The sequence below is a fragment of the Nomascus leucogenys genome, chromosome 21 (genome assembly GCF_006542625.1).
Source record: "Nomascus leucogenys isolate Asia chromosome 21, Asia_NLE_v1, whole genome shotgun sequence".
NCBI lineage: Eukaryota > Metazoa > Chordata > Mammalia > Primates > Hylobatidae > Nomascus > Nomascus leucogenys.
In genome coordinates, this window is record NC_044401.1 from 78,196,100 (window position 1) to 78,219,356 (window position 23,257).

A 23,257-nucleotide genomic window follows, 5' to 3' on the forward strand; every position below is an offset into this window, starting at 1 on the left:
TCTGCTTTTTAAATAATAACAATAATAACAGAGACAAGGTCTTGCTCTGTTGACCACGGTGGTCTTGAACTCCTGGGCAAGTAATTCTCCTGCTTTGGCCTCCCAAAGTGCTGGGATTACAAGTGTGAGCCACCATGCCCAGGTTACTCTGGCTTTATAAACTTTCATTTATCTTCATTTTTCTTTTGCATTCTGTTGGAAGCATACAAATATTAAATAAATATTAAACCTTAAGCTTTCCCCTAAATTCAGCAATTATGGGCTTCTAGTCAAATATTAGGGTGCATTTAAAAAATGCTTATAAAGATATTGACTCAGGCTGGGCGCGCTCATGCCTGTAATCCCAGAACTTTGGGAGGCCGAGGCAGGTGGATTGCCTGAGGTCAGGAGTTTTGAAACCTCATCTGTACTAAAAATACAAAATTAGCCAGGTGTGGAGGCACACGCCTGTAGTCCCAGCTACTCAGGAGGCTGAGGCAGGAGAATCACTTGAACCTGGGAGGCGGAGGATGCAGTGAGCTGAGATTGTGCCATTGTACTCCAGCCTGGGTGACAGGGTGAGACTCTGTCTCAAACGAAACAAAACAATCGAAAAACAAAACAACAACAACAAAAAGATATTGACTCAGAGAATTGCAAGTGCTCTTAGGAATTGTCTAGTTTAATGCTGTTCAAGAAAATATAAGTTACATATGTAAGATTCAATTTTCTAGTAGCTACTTTATAAAAAGAAACAGGTAAAATTAATTTTAATAATATATCTTTGTTTATTGTCTGTGTTAGTAAATTCTCATGCTGCTAATAAAGACATACCCAAGACTGGGTAACTTATAAAGGAAAGAGGTTTAATTGACTCACAGTTCACCATGGCTGAGAGGCCTCAGGGAACTTACAATGATGCGAAAGGGGAAGCAAACACATCCTTCTTCACGTGGCAGCAGGGAGAAGAATGAGAATCAAGTGAAGGGCAAATCCCCTTATAAAACCATCAGATCTTGTGAGGACTTACTATCACCAGAATAGCATGGAGGAAACTGCCCCCATGATTCAGTTACCTCCCACTGGGTCCCTCCCATGACACATGAGGATTATGGCAACTACAATTCAAGATAAGATTTGGGTTGAGGACACAGCCAAACTGTATCACTGTCTTTGAAATCCAGTGTGTATTTTGCACTTATAGCATACCTCCATTTGGGATGGTAAATTTTCATTGGAATACTTCATCTTTTTTGAGATTTTATAAAAGTTAAAGTTAAAAAAGTAGATTCACATGCCCAAGTTGTTCCAGGCATACTTAAAATTTTTCCAATAATTGAAATTGAATAAAATTTAAGTTTCTCAGTTGCACTGGCTTCATTTCAAGTCTTAATAGCCACCTGTGGGTAGTGGCTGCCATACTGGACGGCGCAGATACAGAACATTTCTGCCACTGCAGAAAATTCTGTTAGACAATTGAGGTCCAATTCAATTCACTGAAGAAACTGAGCAGCAGTTAATGGCAGAATCAGGACTAGAAGCTTGTTTGTAAGGCGTTTCATAGACAAACAAAACAAAAACAAACCAACCAAAAACTCAGAACACCAACCTTTCTAAAGGCAGACATTCAACTAATTTGAAAATATGGAGGACAATGTTTATAGACATTTTCTAGAAGGAATTAACTTTGCTTATATGTATGCTTATATATGATCACAAATAAGATTTAAAGCAAATCGCTTACAATATGGAAGTGTTCAGGTTATGTTTAGTAAGGGACTTCTTTATCATGGTAAAATACACAGAATATAAAAAATTTTAACCATTGTAAAGCATATAGTTCAGTGGCATTAAGGATATTCAGATTGCTGTACAACAATTACCACCATCCATCTCTGGATATTTTTCATATTCCCAAACTGAAACTCTATGCCCATTAAATACTAACTCCCTCTTCTTCCTGCCCCCCAGCCTCTGGCAACTACCACTCTATGAATTTGATTACTCTAGGTACTTTGTATCAGAGAAATTATACAATATTTGCCCTTTGGTTTCTGGCTTATTTCACTTAGCATATGTCTTCAAAGTTCATGCATGTTGTAGCATGTGTCAGAATTCTCTTCCTTTATGAGGCTGAATAATGTCCCGCCGTATATATAGGCACCACATATTATCCATTCATCCATCAGTGGACATTTGGGTTGTTTCCACCTTTTGGCTATTGTGAATAATGCTGCTATGGATGTTTGTGTATAAATATCTGTTGAAGTACTGAGAATTTTTTTCATCCTTTATCATAAACCTATTCATTAAGCTTGCACAATTTACAAATAAGAAGCAGTGGAAATGCTACTTCACTGGAAAACCCCAACTCAAGATCCTTGAATAGGAAAAGAGACTCTCAGTTCTATCATATTACTGAAAAATTACAAGGTCTGCTTTCTTTTCTTGTACCAAGACATTTTAGACGTTCATACTATATTAGCCCTTCTCACCATCTGATATACCACATATTACTTTTCTGTTGTTTATGTCTGCCTTTAGCCCCCTCTACTTGCTGCCTCTACCAGAACGTAAATTCTGTGAGGACATAGGTTTTTTGTTTTGTTTTGTTTTCTTCATTGCTGTATTCTTGGTGCTTAGAACTGTGCCTGCTACACAAAAAGCAGTCAATAAGATCTGTTAATGAATGAATGAATCAATGTGTCCAAGTGTTCTCTATCTCTGTGTTTATTGGGTATCATTTTAAAAGGCTCTAGATTTGGCTTCTTTTGAACATCTTAGTATTGTTTTTACTAGGCTGGAGTATTCTAGTACAAGGAGATGCCTGTAAGTTCTACAGACCTTAAAAATGTCTGGAACAAGGTATGAAAAATAATTAAGTGGTATTGGGAGATGAAAGAAGCTAGAGATGTTCTAGACAAAATATATGAAAGGAACTTTGTCTCCCTCTAATTTGACTGCATTAGTCCCAAAGTGGTATTGTATAAAACATCAGAAAAATTTCTACTTTGATAACCTAGATTTAGGGAGAAATAACAAAAAATCCTTTGAGTTTTACAGTGGAGTCTGAATGACCAGTTACATAAAAAAGAAACTAAGTCATCAGTTTCTAAAGTGAGAACATTTCATTGTTTCCTCTCAGTGCAACTGTTTATTGTTTTTTACTGCAGTCAATCTAGATACTACTTTGCGGACTCTCAGTCTCTTTGTCTGAGACATGAATTTCAGTTTTTAAAATAGCAAGAACTTTAAAACATTACTAGAACTTAGGGGACCTGGTCCCTTTTCTTTGTAAGCAGGGAAACTTGACTCTGTGAGGTAAAGTGATGTCCGGAAGCATTTTGAGCCTCTGGATTTGTTGAAGTCATTTTCCTTTTCTTGGATTTTGGTAAGGATATAATCTCAGATCCAATTAGAAAGGGAGACCACAATGCCAGGTGTCAAATCCGCAAATCAATCCTCTTCTTAATTGCCAAAGTTTGACACATCCCCATGTTTGTCCCAGAAAACTCTAAATGCCCTTTTATTAACAATGGGGAATTAAATTTCCCATATAGACAAATTAACTTCTAAATTATGAGAGAAACGTGTTTAGAAACACATGGGGCAGGATGGGGGTGGGATGGGGGTGCAGGTGGGATGGGGGTGGGAGGGACCCTTGTTCCAACTTGAAGGTTTCCCAAAGTAATCTCTTCTCTTTCTCCTACATATTTTCCAGACTTGTTTTTTCTGCTTGAACTCATCACCCAGTTATTACCTTCTCTGAAGAATAGGTTTTGGTCAGCAAATCTTTAAAAAAGATATCTCTTTATACTAATTACAGTGGAATAGGTTTAAAAAAATAGGTGACTATTGAAATGTATAGTGTTTTAAACCATGTAGCTATTAACTTTATATTTGGGCAGTATGTGAAAAGGAGGTGGGGAACTCCTTAGCGGGATTGAAAACTTTGTTTTAAATAAAAGACTAGCTTAAAAAGAAAAAGATGTGAATTGGCTTAGAGTAAAAAAGATAAATTAATACACTAATGAAAGGAAAGGGAAGACTATATTTTGTAGATATGCCAAATTTATGGCCTTGTGCTTTAACTTTACACACTAAAAACCTACTTCCCAGTGGGCTTAAAGCTTAGTATCTTCCTCTGGAATTGGTGACAGCAACCCTTGGTTCCTCTCTCTCTCTCTCTCACACACACACACATACGTGCACACATGTGTGTCTCCAATTATCTCAGAAGTGATAAAATAATCTCAAAATAAGTTTGATTTTGACTCAAAATAAATTTGCAGACATATGCACTTTATTTTTTATGGAAAAAGGGGGATAATGCAAAATAGCAAAAATTGTAAACAAAGTTAAAGATTATCTTCATCTAAACCTTAAGCTGACAATTTAAAACACCTTGTGCATCATGCAGGAAAAAACTGTCCGTTTGACTTCACTTTCGTTCACACTGCTCCCTACGCATGAGAAAGACCAGATGTCTGGTTTCCAGAGTACTAGGCTTTTTCCTTAATACTTAATTTTTTTTTTCAAGTTTAAAGAAAAACTGTAGCTCCTTCTGATCTTTAGCATTTTACAGTTTAATAATTTCATACAGCAGAAGTGTTTCTGCAGAAAATGAGCTTTTAATATTTATGCATTTGCAACAGTCCACAAACGGCTTTGGAAAAAATTATTTGACTTTCATTTTGAAAACTCCATTTTTCTAAAACAAAACATAAATTCATAGTTTTCATGGAGAAGAGTGGTGGAGTACAATGGAGCATATGGAAAGAACACTGAATTTGGAGAGAAAGGTGTGAAGAGATGATATTTCCTTTTCCTTGTCTGATTCCTACTAATTGTAGAAAAAATATACATTATATATGGTATTCCTCCCTTCTTAACAGAAAACAATGTTTGGAAATTCCTGTGTAAAGCTAAGTTGCCATGAGGAATATAAAGCCCATTAATGGGATATCCAGGTCCCTATGGGAATCTTTTTTTTTTTTTTTAAACAGACACCATGTGGTGCAATCTGTTACAGTCTACAAGGTGGGGGTGGGGAGGAGAGCTCTGCAGGGGCCAGGAATAAAGTCATCTCTGGGAGTTTTTGAGGTATTAACAAAAATAGGGAAAACACTACAGCAGGAGCCTTGGAAATGCCTTCCCTTCTGCCCTCGATCGTAACCCAGGGTGTATTATGTTTATGCTTTTCAAAAATTATTTAGCAAGTTCTCAATTTTGGGGAGAAAAAAACCTGAACCTTTTCTGAGATGGTTAGATTGCCATTTGTTTTGTATTTTAATCTAACCTACTGGTGATTTAATTTACAGATCTCAAAGGAAGTGTACGCTCAAATATTTGAGGATGTTAACGCATCAACCACTGTGTAATTTTGGAATTTGCCTACTCGCTTGACACAATATTTTACCATCTAACAAATGTTTAGCCTTTTTTTCACTTGACTAAAGAGAAATAAGTTTCACATTGCTTCATTCACCTTCTTATGTGCATATGCTGGGAAAGATTGGATGTTAAAAAAAAAAAACAACTTCCTCATGTTCCTTTCTACTACATCTAAATCTGTTTACCAATTCAAAGCTGCTAAAAAAACCTGCATTCTCCTGCTAAATCAACTGGATGGCTAGAAACCAAACTGTAATGTAACAGAAAAAAATTATCAATTTATTTTCATGACAGAACATTCTTGAGAAGGTATAAAATTGTTCTGGTTGCTATGCCAGTTTTCTTTTTTCTTCCTTCCTCTGTCTTCTTTTTTCAAAGGCTTTTAGCTTTTAAGTTGATACTTTTTATAGTTATATAACAGTTCTAATATTTTGTGACATTTTGTATTGTGACACTATAGATGAAATTGTCATCGGACTGACACCCTGTGCTGTTTATTCCTTAATTACAACTGTTAACACTGTAGAGAAGTGTGCTAATCTGCCAGCACATATTATGAAAACAACATTATTGTTACCCACACCAACACCCACTCGACAGGATATTTCCAAGATGGTAGTTTAAAGGAACTTATCGGCACAATGGACGTTTCAATATAGTTGTTGTTGTTGCTGTGTATTTAGCTTTTCCTATTGTCTTCTTTTAAAAACATAAACCAGCTTGAAATTTAAAACATTTCATTGTAATATAGCATAGGTACCCTTTACTAGCAGAGGCTGCCTCTGTAGTTGCAAAGTTTTATATATATATGTGTGTATATATATATATATATATATATTTTTTTTTTTTTTTTAAGTGCTCAAGCAGAGGTGGACTGAGGAATCTCAAAGCTGTTTAGGGTTGTGACCCAACGCTTTCTGACTGACAGTTTTTTCAGGAATAATGAAATTAGAAGGAAGTGGGGAGGGGAAGTTTAAAGATGAAAAGACAAGAGTGGGGTTATTTGCATTCACAAGGTTGGCAATCCTTCACCAAGTCAAAATCCAATAACCATTCCCAGCTCTAAAAGGCATCCTTTATCAAAACCAAGTCTGAGTCTTCCTGAAACTGGCTACTTATTGACTGCTTTATAGTTCAGTTCTTTCTGTCTCCAGAACTTGTAGAGCTTTGGCTATCTGTGAGGGACAAAATCCTATGAATTCATTTTCTCATAAGTTATTTTACTAGAGCAGTCTAGGGGTCATTGTCTTTTAATTTGTTAAAAGAAACAATAATGGTTTAAAAAAAAAAAAAAAAAGAACCATGTTGATCCTATACTTTGTCCCTAAAAAGTAAAGATTCTAAAAAACTTAAAACCAGAACCAAGATACCTGCTTAGAGGAGAATGATTGTAAATTGTTTTTTTTTTTTTAAAGCAACACACTCACAACACTGACAATAATTTAATTAATAAAGAGTCCAACTTTTAGTATTAGTGTTTAACACATCTGTGGGTTTGGTAGAAAGCAAATTCATGACCTTGAAATAGTAGTAGGTGATAACATGAGACTTGCCAGTAAATTCTCATATCTTCACTGTCACTTAGGAGATAATGGAAGAATATGAACATATTTAATTCCTAAAGCTCCTGCAATAACCTACATACACCTTAACGTTCAGCTTTACTAAACAGGCTTTTTGAAATAGCATGTGAAGAAGTTATCGCTGTGCCTCATTTTGAATGGTATTTTCTGCTTCATTTTGATTTTCAACAGCAAAAGGATATGGTGCTCTTCCTAAAAGAAACTGTTCCCATTTGGGAATATATTCTTCTACTGATGCCCAGTAACGAGTCTGGAAAAAAAAAATCCAAAAGTAAAAAAGCATATCAAGCAATTGAACTTGGCTCTTCATAATAGTCTAAATGTTTATTCACTTAAGAGTGTGTGTGCGTGTATACACACACACACACACACACACATATACGTAGAATGCATTTCCTCTACAGAATATTTTATGTTAATTTTAGAAAAAAATCTGGCTACTTACTAGTGTTAATTTTCAAATTTCTCAGTAAAACCAGAGCCTGGCAGAATTACAGGTTTTAGAATTTTATTGTGATTTTACACGCCCTCTTGTGGCCAACTTCATGATTATTGCTAATAGTATCATTTATGGTGATATAATCATTAAATGTTTTTGTTTAATATTCCAAATCCCATACCAAATGATTACCCCATACTGAAATTATTACAATGAAATTATCAAACATAAATCATGCTTTAGGATTAACATCAAAAGATTTGACCTGGGATGAGATCAGGAACTGAAATACAACTAGTGTGCTGTAGTACAGGAATTAGATACATTGGAACCTTAATTGTGTAGGAAATATAGATCTACTATAATTTTTCCCCATTTTTATGATGACAAAAATGTCAATATAATTTAACCATTTTTAATACAAATAGCTTGGAAGTTGAGATGCTGTATGATTGGTCTGACTGTAGAAGTCTATAGGCTTCAGAAGCTCATGCAACATTGCTGTGTTGTGTCTAGCTTTGGTTTCTTGGGTGACTGCCCTAAGGAGGTCAAAGCGAACTAAACTACCCAAAGCCCTGTGTCATAGGAGGGCAACTGATATTAGATCATCACTATCAATCTCATTTTTGGAAATTCAGCCAATGAGTTAGCACTAAAAACACAAAAATATTCACTCCAGGCATTAAATACAGCAGTTCTGAAAGTTGAAAATGGTGAGGGATTCTGTATGTCTATATATCCATGCATGTGGTCTGAGAAACAGCCTGACATACTTAAAGTAAAGGTCATCCTGCTGTGCAAGACTAGTTAAGAAAAATACCATCTGAGGCTGGTGGTTGGGAGCGGTTGGGAGTTTCCCTGACATTCGCAGCTGGAGTAACTCCCATTGTGTGGGTCCTGTATATGCCAGAGTAAGGTACAGGAGAATCAAACAAAGAAAAAGACATGTCCAAGACACAACTTTGTACCAGAGTTTTTGTATCCTTGATCGCTGCCTTGTTTTATTACCCAAGATGACACAGAAAATTGAGGGGAAAATTTTCAGCCTCTAATTTTGAGTCTATTCATCCCCAGTTGGGGAGAAAGCAAAACTGTATTTGAGAAAGGTCATTAAAAATACAAAATGAAACTATTCTATATGTAGTAAATTCCCATTCATCACAAACATATTCATATACCAAATATAGTTTATTTTTGCTAACCATCTTCCCAATCTCTTCTTGAACTGAACAAAATAAAACAGACAAAAGCCATACTATATTGTATGATAATATGAATTTAATTAGCTCTGGTTAAATTTTTGGTGAAGGGACTAAACTGCTACTTCTAACATCAGCAAGCAGCAAAAGCATTTGAGTTAGGTGTGTTGTCATCTCATGATTTAGTGCATATTGTCTGTTACGGTTTAACAGGCTAGTTGTTTCTAAGTGACAAGGTGAAAAGATCCCTATCTTTATAAAATTTCCAATTGCTAAACTTTTTAAAATCAAGATACTTCTCAGTTACCTACTATGTATAAAGCACAGTACTGTGGACATAAAAAGATCAAACAGGCATATCTTCTTTAATTTACAGAATAAATATATCTGGAAAATACACATAACCATTGTTTAACTTGTAGTGCACTACTGATAGATGGGGTCTCTCTTTTTACATTTGTTCCTTAAGATGCTCACCTCAAGAGAAACCACCTCAGGCCGTGGAAGTGGGTGAATCCTGGTCTGTAGTGACTTTTCTGCTGCTTCTATATCCTGTAACAGATATCGGCATTTTATATTAAAGTGGATTTACATAAAACAAATGGCACCTGTACTAGCAATATCTATATCGCAAATCTCTCACCTCAACTCTTCTCTGGATATAGTTTGAATGGATGGAGGCACACCATGGTAGGAAAACCGATCATTGTTCAATTAATCCATTTCAGATAAAGAATACAGCGTTTCTTATTTTGAAATAGAGGTGGGGGAGGTGGTAATTCTAAGTTCTGCCTTTTCACTTTTGAGTAGCTAGTAAATGTCAGTAATTCATGCATCAAGAGTGTCTTATAATACTGCTCAGCGCATTAATTTAGCTCTTACGTCACTAAAAAACAGCCAGAAGGATAAAATAATATTCAGATACAAAAATAGTCAGATACTCAGACCCACCCTGTGCTAATCTTAAAAGTGAAGAGTTCTAGTCTCTCCCGATGATGTAAATAGCCTATCAATGGCACACATTTCATTTGTTCAATGTTCAATTTAAAAATTTATATATGCAAATATTCCATATATTTAATGGAAGCTCAGTAAGATACCTCAGTACTTAGTGACAAGAACCTGTTCATTATACTATCTAGATTTTTTTAGTACTAGCTTTCTAAGCTAATTTCAATAGCAAGTTTTATTGCTAGCTAGTATGTCATTCAGCTGAAAGTATTCAAGCACCATGCTTTAATGTGTAGTTTTACTTATAGATATGTGTATTTTCTCTTATAGTTGTAAAAACACCAAGGTAACTAAACTTAATTCATACCCTGGTAAAGATTCTTATCTTGATATATACACGAAGCAAATGCCCAGAAATGCAGGACTCTGCAAATTTTTAGTGAAACATTTGAGCATTGTCTAATAAACGCTCCCAAAATCAGCACCCATGTTGTCTTGTGCCCATTTATGTCTGTCAAGTTCACAGTGGCCTTGGTCACAGGCCATATAGATTTTGTCTCTCTTTTGAGCTTAGTGAGTTGACAGAAAAGAGAAAGTTCTCTGATTCCTGTACAAGCATTGGAGCAATCTAAGTAGAGGGCTGTTGGACAGACGGAGAGAGATGGAAAAGGGCGTGGGAGTGGGGTGTGAAGAAGCCAATGCTGAACAGGAGAAAAGAGATAGCAGATGGTTGCGGCGGGAGCAAGGAATGGGTGTGAAATGTAAAAGGGAAAAACAGGAAATTCCCTAAAGGGACTCCCCAAAGTTGCACAACCATTAATGCACCTGCTCTCTAGAGGAAGGTGATTTGAAGGAAAAAAGCCATGAATTTAGGGAAAAAAGCTGATTTTTAGGATGTCTATCCCATACCAGAAGTTTATAGCTAAGACGCATGCTAAAGAGCTTTTGATGCTGACGCTATGACGGATACAGAAGCCTAATAACTTTTGTGTGATTACACTGAGGTTTTACAAGGTCTTGGAAAAAATGTTTTTTACCTTTATAAATCAAATAAACACAAATAAAATCATCACAAGTCCAATTATGGTCATTATTCTAAGAAGTTATAAGATTATTGTTAGTGGCAGATCTTGGTGCCACTTAGCATTGTAGACAATATTATAAACGTTTTTCTTGAAGACCAGAAAATAAGGATACTTAATATCTCTCTTACAGGAGAGCAGATTTGTAAATGGAAAGGCAGATACAAGTAGGAGACATGTGGCCTGGTAAAGCAGGCCTATGGTTAGACACTTGACTGTTATCTCTGCAGCATTCTGACTATAAATTATCAGCCCTCTGAAAAACTTCTTTCTTAGCTTAAGAGATATTTGCTTTCTTAGATGACATGCTCTCCTCTGATTCCTACTTTCCTTCCTCTTTAGCTGGCTAATTTTTCTGTCCTTGTTCCTAAGTGTGAGCTTTCTTAAGATCTGTGGCAGCTGTCCTCATATTTTTACCTTATCTCTCTCAAGATTGTGGTCTACCTAGCTTTAATAACTTTTACTGTAGAGGCATGGCTAACCTTTCTTCCTAGCCCTTACTTCTCAACCAAATGAAACTAAGCTCATCTTATTCCTACTGGATATAATGAATGAACAATAGTGAGAATTCTCTTCCCTCAGATACCTATGCTCTATAGTCTATCTTTAACTCTTCTTATACCTGCCATTTAAATTTTCAAAGGTCTATTAATTGTTCTTTCAAGATATCTCTCCTAGCCTTTTCATTTCATTCCCAATGCTATGGCCTTATTATTACACTTATTCATTCAACAAATACTTTAGGAGTACTTACTCTATGATGCATGCCTAGAGTATGTCTTGTTTTACTTCTGTCCATACTTAAGAGGGGATCAATTCATTTTTCTAAAGAACTACTTTGAATATGTCTTTCCCTAGACTTAAAAAATCATCCGTCCCCACTACATAGAGGATGAAGTGTGAATTCCTTAGCCTGACTTAAAAAAAAAAAAAACAACTTTGCAATTTGTTCCTAGCCTTCTATAGCCAGTTATACCCAATACTTCCATATAAGAACCTTTCCTTTGATTATATACTACCAGAAGGTAAGGACTGTGTCCCATACAACCTTTATGCATCTGAGTATCTAAAAAAGTGCAGGGCATGTACTAGGCATTAAATATTCATTAAATGAATAAATAAGATGTCAAAGTTTCCTGATTATAAACCAAAACTTTTTTAAAAAAAGGTATCCAAGGCAGGCAGAGGGAAAGGAAAAAAGGGGGCGAAAAGGGAGGCGACACGTACTTGACTATACTTTGTTTCTTTGTCTTATAGACTTGCCACTAGAACATTTAAAATTTTATATAGTTATAGGACAAATAAAAAAGCAATTCCCCCCAAATTGGAAACTAACTGTGACAAATCTAACTATTACGTAGTTGGTGGTATAACCACACAGAGAAGAGCTACATCAAGTATTCTTAGAACACAGTATTGACTGGACACCCCTAGTGGGGGTACGCCCTGGGGACAAAAAGAAATTGTAAAAGTTATCTTACTGAAAACCATTCTCAGTAATCACATTATTGGTGATAGCTATGTCTCTATCATAGAATAATTCTTTGGAAACAGATTTTTGGTGTTACAAAAAGAAGGTTAGATGCATAAGATCAGCGATTTTAAGTTAAATCTGCAATCGTGCAATTGTACTGGAGATACTGTTATGAGCTCTTGATGTATTTTACCTTAATGACAACAACAAAACAAGTTGAAATAAACATTCCTAGTGCCCAGATTGAGGGCTCTAAATATATTTCCTGCCAAAAGGAACCAGGGCTTCTTGGAGCAATGGCCAATTCCAGGTCTGGGCAGCAAAGGCACACAATGAGCCTGGAATAACTTATCACATCATAAAGAAAAGAAACTATCAAAGACTGTTAGGACCATGTCAAAGACATTCAGGAGTTAACTTGAAGAGGCTTCCCCATAGTAAAAATGGGACACATCGGGCATAAATAAGAACAAAAATTGCAAGGGATTGAAACATTGCAAATCCTAGATAAATTAAAAACAAAATACCACCTCATTCGTCACCATTAGAGGATGCCAGAGAACCAAAAGATGATTTTGAAAGCTATAGAGAAAGTGTCCAACAGTCATCATACCTTTTCCTACATGAACTGTACTTCAGTGTAACCAAGTAAGTGATGAGGGGAACTTCATATAAGTTACAAGCTATTCAAAGAGAAGGAATAAAAGAATTTTGCAACTTCTAATGAATATATCTAGGCAATGATCATCAATGACTGCCAACATTCCAAAATGAGAGACAGCCAGGAATTATGGAAATGTTCTTCCCCCAAACAATGAACCTGAATCTGATCCAGCCTCTAGAACTTCACTGCTCATATGACAGCCATTAGCCTCATGTGGCTACTGAGCACTTAAAATGTGGCAAGTCCAAATTAAGATGTGCTGTAAGTGCAAAACATATACTGAAATCAGAAGGCTTAGTAAGAAAAAGAATGTGGGATATTTAATTACAAATTTTTGGTAGAAACATTTGAAATAATATTTTGCATATGCCTCATTAAAATGTTATTAAAATTAATTTCATCTGTTTCTTTTGACTTTGTTAAAAGTGGTTACTAGAAAATTTTAATTACATATGTGCTCACATTATATTTCTGTTGGACAGCACAGCTCTAGATCAATTTATAGGAATTACGAATACAGGAACATGCAAAATGATATGTCAGAGATGTAATTAGCAATATCCAAACTGGGAAACGCATAGGACAAATGACCTAATTCCTCCGCACACAAATTAAAAGCAGATGAAAACGTCAGGGGATACTTTTAGAGACTTATCAGTCAAGTACAATGTTAGATTTTAGTTGGATTCTGATCCAAACAAATGTAAACATGCCTACAGATTTATCAGAGAAATGTGAACTCTGACTGAATATTTGAGGAATTAGTGATAATTTCTTATTGATAATAGTATTGTGATTTTGCCTAAAATAGTAAAATAGTCCTTATCATTTAGTGATATACACGGAAAAAATACATATATTCAGAAATAGATATAGGTGAAACAATATGATTTCTGGAGAATACCTTTAAAATAATCTGAGTGGTTGGGGAAGGGGATGAGGTATATAGATGAAGCAAGACTGGCCATGTTTCAATAATTATTGAATCTGGGTAATAAGTACATGCAAGTACATTCTTCCATTCCCTCTTCTATATAGGCTTGAAACTCTTCATAACAGTTAAAAAACAAGTTCCCAGTGTAGATGATGGTATAAATGTTACTCTATGGCAGAACTGAGAAGGCTATATTTAAATGAGTTGATTCATGATTAGGAAAGGTGAAATATGAGCACAGAAAGTCACATGCTGAGATCTCTTTCTCTCCCCATCCCTATACATGCCACTTCCTCCAAAACTTGAAATCTAATACCTCACTATAAATATGTACAGTGAATCCAGCTATGGCCAGGCTGGTTTTAATCTTTTAATCTGCTGGAGGGCCCATTTCTGGGATAGAAAAAATAAGATACTAAAGCATGAGATACAGGGTCATTGGTACAATATAAGCATTTATTAAACGTATTCTTCAAGGAACTGGAGGTGAGAAATGTAAGAAGGAAAGAGGAGAGATAGGGTCACGTAAGTCACCGACCATCTTGGGTGGCAGTTTGTTGAAGTCTCTGTTTAACTGCCAACTGCCCCATAAAGGCTTCCAGGGCATTCTTCAGTGGAAGGATTCTCTCACCAGCTACAGCACTTTCTCATTCTTTCTCACCCTGGAGTGTTTGCCCAGCTTACTCATGAGCTTACTCTTGAGGTGATGTTTAATTACAGAATTGCCTTTTTTTTTTTTTGAGACGAAGTCTCACTCTGTCGCCAGGCTGGAGTGCAGTGGTGCGATCTCGCTCACTGCAACCCCCTGCTTCCCGGGTTCAAGCGATTTTCCTGCCTCAGCTTCCAGAGTAGCTGGGACTACAGGCGCGCACCACCACACCCAGCTAATTTTTGTATTTTTGGTAGAGACGGGGTTTCACCATGTTGGCCAGGATGGTCTTGATCTCTTGATCCGCCCACCTTGGCCTCCCAAAGTGCTGGGATTACAGGCGTGAGCCACCGCACCTGGCCCTACTTACAGAATTGCCTTTCTAGATAAAACTAAATTTTATGGTAGGTACGTGGGGAGACATGTCAGCTTACATTGTGGCAGTATTTATAAAAAACACAATTTTCTCTTTCTCTTCCAAATCTATACCAATTCTGTTATATTCTTAAAAGGTAGATAAATTCCATTTTACTAACAGGGAAAAATCACCCACCCTGTGTTTTCAAAGTTCACTAACTTTTATGATAGTTACTGACTGAAGCCTATTCTTCACTACCTACATTCATATCTATTCATTTACTAATATGTTCAAATATTTGATGGAATTGGTCTCTTCCTCACTGCTCCTTTTTAAAATATATTCTTTGATATTTTATATTCCTGCTGTTTTCCAAAGGAATTTACAGAAATTTTATTGAGTTCAAGGCAAATTCTGTTGGAACTTATTTAAATCTAAAAATAATTTTGTGATAGCTTTTTAATTTTATGTTAGTCTTTACAAAGACTCAATTCAGAGGGTATGTGTAACAGCTGACTTTAAAAAAACAATAGTCTCCCTAGTCAGGATTAAGGCATATGTTTCCTTGTAAGTTTTCTTTCAAATCTTCCATTTCAGTGTAATAATTGTCTTCACACGAATCATGCAAACCCCTTGTTAAGATCATTCCCAAGTATTTTAGAATTTTATTGCTAATGTGAACGTGATTTCTTGTATTTTTCAGTTGTATACATAGAATTACTATTGATTTTTGTATCTTTTATCCATCAGTTTTACTTAACTCATATTATACTACTTTTAGAACAAATTTGGCTTTTTAAAGTATATAACCATATCATTCCAAAATGCTACTGTTATACCTTCCTTTTCAAAAGTGAAAGCTCATTCCTTTTTAATGTTTATTATATTGGTCAGAAGATTTAAATAAGGTCAAATAATGGATGTTAATAGAGGTCATCCATATTTTGTACTCTTATTACAGAAATGCTTTGAAGTTTTATTGGAACTGTTTTTAAAGTGTAGGCTGTACTTCTGAAGTACCTATCCTAGATGTAACTTAACTTGTCCTGAACAAGTGGTATCAGGAGTAATTGCCCTATGGTTTCCTCATCTTTAAATTACGGAATTAGCCCAGATCAGTGGTTTTCACAGTTCCTTAAAGCCACAGCTGGGCAGTCAAGGAAAGACTGAACAGGTGAGGCTTTGACTCAAAGCAGGTCCACTTCTATCTATTTTAACATGAAAAAAGTTTTAACGCTAAAAAAAATTAAATACCTTTAGATGAGAATCAAATCTAATATACATATTTTTAAAGTGTCTACCAACTCAAAATTCTGCAATCAAGTCTTATTTATTTATTTTTCCCCAGACACAGAGTCTCACTCTGTCACTCAGGCTGCAAGTACAGTGACTGCACTGCATGATCATAGCTCACTGTAACCTTGAACTCCTGGGCTCAAGGGAACCTCCTGCCACAGCCTCCCAAGCAGCTGGGAGTACAGGCATGCACCACCACGACCAGCTAGTTTTTTAACATTTTTTTAGAGATAGGGTCTTGCTGTGTTGCTCAGGCTGGTCCTGAACTCCTGGGCTCAAGGGATACTCCTGCCTTGGCCTCCCCAAGTGTAATCCAAAGATTATAGACATGAGTCAGTGTGCCTGGCTAACTCTCATTTATTTTACTTTCATAATGACTTCTACGGTAGAGCCACTAAAATTCTTTCCAAAGTTTAAAAACATATGAGGGAAAGTAGGATTTTAAAAATTGCATATGCAATGACTCAAAGAATGCAAAAAAAGAGAAGAGGCAGCATCTCTAGCAGCAAGCACTGTGTTTGTGATATAATAGTTGCTCAATAAATGTTTATTGAAGTACTGAAAGAAAATATACAAAAATGTATTAATTTTAGATCAGTAGGATGATATGGAAGTTATGCTATTTCGTCTTCTTTACTCTTAAAAAAAATTTTTTTTACAGTAGGAATATATTACTTTGATAATCAGGGGAAAAAATCATACCAAATTGAAGTTTCTCGTAACTATGAAATCAGGTTCATTATGTTCCTTATATATGTATGACTATGATTTCTTAGCTACCCTTCTGAACTCTATTCTCTCTATTTTTGAAATCATCTTGCATCTAAATAGCAAATGAATCTTTCTTAAATACCCACTCATTTATTTCTTATGTAAGTCTGTATTTTTCTTTTGCTTAGTCATTTTCAGTACTGAATTACGTCTATATATCAAGTGTCAACTTCTTTGGTCCCATAACACATATCCAACCTTGTATCCTGTGAATTTCTAGGCTAGTTAGTCACACTCCCAGGATCATTAACAAGGTCAGTCTTCGGGTCTTGGCTCTTTTGTAAGAATCCAACAGTATGCCTCGCCTTCTGCCTATGGAAACACAGGCTAGGCTTAGCTTCTTCTCTGAGACCTTTTTGAATATTCTAGCTCTCAAAGATTTTTTAACTCTTACTTCTGTAGTCCTGACTCCATTCCATGTAATTTAATGTTTGATCACACAAAGTTTCTGGGTTCTTGATATCAAGAGCTCTGATTTATACTTATTTTGTTGTCCCTACTTTCTGCCCAGAACGAGCTCAATAGTAAGGACCCTCTAAGCATTCATCAAATACTTGCTCATTAAAAGGAAAATGCTTGAAAACCAAATATCATATCACGTGCTGCAGGTAGGTAGCAATTAAGCCTTCTAATTTAGTTTTTCTAACTTTTCAGAGCAAATTCCAGATTATCCTATATATTTCCATTTAAAAATAAATATTGCTAACACCATTGGGCAAGTAAGACATATGGCAATATAGAATGCTTTGGTAGCACTATGGCTGTGACTTAAATTACTGTGGATCAAACTGCCAGAAGCTGAGAAGATAACTGAATTTTCCTCTTCCTTTATCCTCTAGTGAGGACAGAAGATAACTATATCATGCCTATCGATGAAAATATTTAACAATAAAAAACTGAAAACACTGCTTTATAACTTAAATAATATAGTCTTACTACCAAATGTTTTAGTCATAGGATCTCTTGGAAGCTTGAATGGAAGCAAACTTTAGGGTTTTAATTATGGATGAAGCCATACAATTCTGGAAGCAAAGTATAACAAGCAGCCAAAAATGTTACACATATGATTCTACTCCAAATGGGCACATTGGCCAAATGGTGAGGCCCCGCACAATCATACACTTTGACCACTCCTCCATACCCATCAAGAGGGAGCTGGGAAATCTGTTATCATAGATATGAATTCTGTGTGTTTGCCTAGTCAGGCAAAATCAAATTGTTCTTGTTTTTATGATGTTTGATAGTTGTGAGTTGGCTCTCAATATCTTAAAGGTACTTTATGGCCTTGCAGGATTTCCTTTCAAATAAAAGAAGATGAAAGATGGAAAGGTACATATTCTGTTTCTTACTTCTTGCAAAAGGGTGACCTTACAATTCCTTCTGTAGTCATTGATTTTCTAGTTGATTGCAAACATTTAGCTTAAGCAAAGTTCAATTTTTTTAATGTAAAAAAATGAGGATACATATGCTACTTATCTAACTGACATGGGCTTTTAAAAAAGATGCTGCTTTAGTAATTCTACCTATAACTCAGAACCAATAAGTTACATAAATCAATTTTATGAAACTTACCTAAAAGATTTTTGAGAAGGTGAGATAAATCTCTATATTCAAGTCATAGAAACTTACCTTTAAAAGACTAAGGTTCCTTTTAAAAGCAGTCTCAACAGTTTGGAGTTGAGATGCCTTTTCTGTGTGTTGATCACACAATTTATTCTCCATTTGTTGAAGTAACATTAATCTTTGTGATACTCTAGAAAAAAATGAAGATTATATAGAGTTAAAAAAGTAAAAGCAAACATTTTACTGCTTGACCAATATAAAAAATTCATTTCTTAATTGCATCTCACTTCAACTCTAACCTATTCTGAAAGTCAATTACTATGTCAACTAATAAGACAGTGAAAAATCTGAGGTAGTTCAATAAGTCTTAAGTCAGTCTGGTTAAAATTATTTTTATTTTCATTAACATATTCTTTATATATGCCATAAGTACATGCTTCTGTTTTTTTAGCCTCTCTGGTCTTTTGAAATTATTTTAGAATGTTGAAGATATGTTTTAATTTTTGGTGAAAATGCAAACTGTAATACATATCCCTTTGTACACATAGTTATATATACCTCCCGACACACATACATTGATATAACTTGCTATATGAAACCTTCTGCTTAACACTTCAGTACCCCTGAATCTCATGTTACACATTTAGAATTGTGCTAAACTTCCATATGTTTGAAGAAGCAATAAAAATATTTTTTCCCTCTTTTTCCAAGAGAAAGATGATGGTTTGATATATGAGTGAGAGGCTGTGTGTATGTATGCATACTCACAACAAGGTAAAACAGTAATTGAAGAAAGATGTAAAAAATTACAAGTAAATATCTTCAAACTACTTTGTTACATATAATATACTTTAAAAGTTTCCTGCTGGTCAAATGCTTATTTTATACGTTTTTGTTCTTTTTAAGACAATATGTAAGATGATTAAAAGATACATACGTTGGTATACATAACAGTCAAACTGTTTCCCAAATAGTTGTGGAGGTTCTCAAGAAACACTGTGTTTCATCAGGCTGTCTTAAAGGTGGAATTAAAATCTCAGGTCTATGAACAGTCAATTTTTTGGTAAGGAAAGTATCTTAGGAGCCAAGGAAAGAACGTCTGGTAATTAATTAAAGAAAAGGAAAACCTGAAAGCCCACAGACAGAGGAGGAAAAGAGTGAATAATACAAAACAAACAGCAGGACTGGCTACATAATTTGCAGGGTCCAGTCCAAAATGATGAAAGACAATGGCATGAGAGCATTAAACCAAATGCAGGACCTGTGACTGTATATAAGTCATATACCCATGAAGCCAGCCTTGGGTAAGAGGTTTAGAGAAGCCAATTAAATACCAATGTGGAGCCTAGAAAGGGTGGGAGGAGGAGCAAATTTATCTATATGTTACTTACAAAGAGTAAAAATACATAGAACATACCTTTTAATCTTGCTTATAAGAAACAATGAAATTCCCTAACACTAAAACCTCTTAAATGTCAGAAAATTAAAATGACAAGCTTTCAAATTTTTAAGTCATCCTGTGCATACAATATTTCACTAACAAAGCCAGTCCAATTTCTGTATCTGAATCATCCCTTTAAAAAAACTTACATTTCTTCATGTCTTTTAGAAAGGCGAATTTCTTGAGCAAACAAGGAAGTCATCTTTAATCAAAGCTGTCATAAAGAAAAAAAACATGTGAAGTTACTTCTACCACATGTCCTCAGCTTTGCAACATTTGATTATTTTAGTACCTTAATCCATTGGTTCTCTCAGAAAAGAAAACTTAAGATGTAATAATGTATAAAATGAAAGGATGCAATTAAACACATTTTTATTCAGCATGCCAGATACGTCTAAGAATACCATGAATTAGGTAAACCCAACATATTTCATATTGTCTCCTCTTTTCTTTCTAGACTCTAACCTTAATCAGAGTTAAAAACAAACAAGCAGCTGGTACTAGGACTAGTAAACGTTTTATTGAATCAACAGAAAAAAAATCCGCTCTGTAAAATTCAACACAGGAATACCATCGCTTATGCATGTGCAAACACACATAGACAGAAAGGCAGGCAAACAAGTATGAGAACCAACTGGAAATTCAAGGTCTTTCCTTTATTGGAAGAGTGCCCAGTTCTACCATCTCTCTTCTAAATAGGAAAGTACTTTTCATGTGTAACTGTGAGGAAAAGCACAATTAGATAGATACCTTCCCCTTCCTCTGGCTGCTCAGCACTCTCATTTATGGAGTGTAGGAAAGCCCATTTTCATGGCACACTTCACACCACGAGCAAGCTCACCTTGGCTAAAGACACTGGACCAATACAGACAGATGTCTAGTGAAATGCTGTGAAGGCCTCCAAAACTGCAGGAAACTCATCTGGTTGGGCTTAAAAGCTGAAAGTTCTTGCCCTAAGGGAGAAAAAGAGGAATAAAATTCCTTCCTGAAATGAAGCTTTCCTAAATTTTATGAAATTAAACATCTATGCACTCTATAAAGATTGTCTAAAGATTAACACACCGCCTGAGTGTCCAGCCCTGCTAGAAAGCCCACGCCTATTGAGTGTAGGGCGCTGAACCCCGCCAAGGAAAACGGAAACACCGCCCTGCCCTCATTAGGTTTCCTCCTCTGGGCGTGGCTGCCTTTCCTTCAGCACCGCGGACAGCAATCGCTCACAGGCCCGCCCTCCGGGGTCTAATTACAGATATTTTCCGCTAACATCACCGCAGGCCAATCCTCGCCGCCTTCCTCTCGGTTTCCTTTTGCAACGAGGCCAATTAATGCAGCGCCAAGGGAATCCCGGAAAGTCGGTTCATGGTAACTTTTCTGTGAGGCCCGCTATCAGCACTTTAGACAAAACCGAATCAAATTCTCCCCTTAGAATCGAGGATCCGCACCTTCTCAGAGTCATCTGCCCTCCGGCCGCCCCAACTCCCGCTTATACCCAAAGGACTCATGAACCTTCCTCATCAGCCTGGCTCTTTAAGTTAACAACATCCTCCCCAGAGGTCCTGCAGGCCCCTGCGCGACCGTCAGGCAGTCAGGGGGCCCACCCACTGTCCGACTCCACTCACCGAGCCCGCCTCTGAGCCCTTCCGGGAAGGCACCAGCTACTGCGCCGACGCCGGGGCCTCAGCGCAGGCCAGGGCGTGGTCACGTTGCCATATTTGCGCACGCGCGGCGCGCGGTGACGTCACCGCATCTTTATAAAGGGCCGCCTTCGGGCGCGAAAGGTTCGTGAGGTGTAGTCGCGGCAACCAGAAGGTGGGCGTGTGGTACGCGGCGCGCGGGAGGGTGGTTTGAAAGGGTCTTTATGAACCCTAGGGAAAGGCCGTCTGGTAGTAACTCCATTTCAAGACCTTTAAAGTGAGAGCTGCATATGTTGAAAGTTTCAGAGAGTGAAGCTGGGTTCTTAGAAGCTGGAATGTCCCAGCAGAATGTAGAAATGCGAAAAATTCGGCACAGTAGTCTAAAGTGAGTGGAGTTTACAGTCGGTGTATTCACCGAATGCCTATGGAGTAGTTTCGAGGTGCTTCGTCCTGGGCGTCTCATACTGAGCAGAGCAGCAAGAGCCCCTGCCCGCTCATAGTTCGTAGACCCTGTGTTGACAGTAGTATTGCTGGATCATGCCTTGAGGGGTTTCTGAATGTCAGTCGACATATTTACGTGAGTTATCTCATTGAGTCCCCGCAACGCCCTGTTAAATGGGCACATTAGCTTCATTTGACAGCCAAGGAGACAAGCTTGGTTGTTAATTTAGCACTGTTTGTAATACCTCGTTTCTGTAAAGTGCATTTCTTAATTTTCGTTCCTTGAAATAACTGAAGTACGTGGGAGTGTCAGTCCTCTAATATACAGAGGAAGAAACAGGTTCAAGAGAGGTAAAGTTGTTTTCTTTATAAATTATACTTTGCTGGTAAAAGACAAAGAGCTAGGACTCCAAAATCCAAGGTGTATTTTTAATTTTCTCCTCCCAGAATATTTACATAAAACGTAGCTCTTGCATCAGGACTTCTGCACTTAATGTTTCCTTTGCTTGGAAAGCCCCTTCTTCAGACATTTATAGATTTGACTCCTTGTATCTTTCAATCTGTTACCTCACAGGACCATTCCTTCAATCTCCAATATAAAAATATCCCCACCTCATGGCTTCCTATCCTCCACCTGCTTTATTTTTTTCCATAACACAGTAACATTCCATGTATTGTGTAATCACTCATTTATTTGTTTACCAGTGCACCCACCACTAGAATTTGAACATCCTAAGAACAGGTATTTTTGTCTCTGCTTTGCTGATGTATCCTCAGCAACTGGAACTGCCTGACATGTAAGTGCTCGGTAAATATTTTTGAATGAACGAATGAAATAATTCCTCCCCTTAACATTCATCATAATTTCAGAGTACTCTAACTTCACTTGATAGGAACTTTGATTTTGCTGTTCCATACCCTTACCACTTAAGAAAAATGAAAAGTAGACCCTTGAGCGGTCCTCTGTTCTAGGAATGAAATAGAGCTTTGGCATGGTTATAAGGAATTCTTATTTTTTATGTACATTTACAAATAAGGATTTTTCTTAAGTTGGTAATGGGTTGCGTGAAAATGCAACCCACAAATGCTGTAGGCTCATTACAGCATTTGTATGTTGCTTGACAAACTGCTGATCTCCCTGCTTTGTGTAAGTTTGTATAGTAACAGTTGGAACATATCCAGCTCTTTCAACTTTGAGCCCAACTTTTGTAGGTCACCATCCGCCTTAGCTGCGAACTAAGGAATACCTTCGGAGTTTTCTTGCAGTTTTTAAGAACAGCAATCAGGAATATATCACAGACACTTGGAGGTTATCTAGATAGACTTTGATAATTTATTTTATAGCATCCAATAAAGGTGGTTACTTTCTACTTAAAGGTCTGTGATAGCTGCCCTTCTCATTATATTG

The 23,257-nt window shown here is 36.5% G+C and overlaps 1 protein-coding gene across 3 annotated transcripts; it reads right to left on the reverse strand.

Moving 5' to 3' along the window:
• Nucleotides 1-4,227: 4,227 nt before the first annotated feature.
• C21H3orf14 (chromosome 21 C3orf14 homolog) lies at nt 4,228-21,476 on the reverse strand. 3 transcript variants are annotated; one of them, XM_003273641.4, is made up of 6 exons: nt 21,394-21,476; nt 20,619-20,730; nt 19,927-19,991; nt 18,403-18,526; nt 9,072-9,146; nt 4,228-7,206 (listed from the first exon to the last, which is right to left on the reverse strand). In XM_003273641.4, exons 3-6 carry the CDS (start codon nt 19,977-19,979, stop codon nt 7,072-7,074), a joined length of 387 nt encoding a protein of 128 aa, XP_003273689.1. In that variant the 5' UTR covers nt 19,980-19,991; nt 20,619-20,730; nt 21,394-21,476; the 3' UTR covers nt 4,228-7,071. The 3 variants fall into 3 exon arrangements, with proteins under 3 accessions (XP_003273689.1, XP_003273690.1, XP_012357623.1); XM_003273642.4 differs by having other exon boundaries at nt 4,261-7,206; nt 21,217-21,427; XM_012502169.2 differs by lacking the exons at nt 4,228-7,206; nt 9,072-9,146 and adding an exon at nt 16,350-16,560.
• Nucleotides 21,477-23,257: the final 1,781 nt, after the last annotated feature.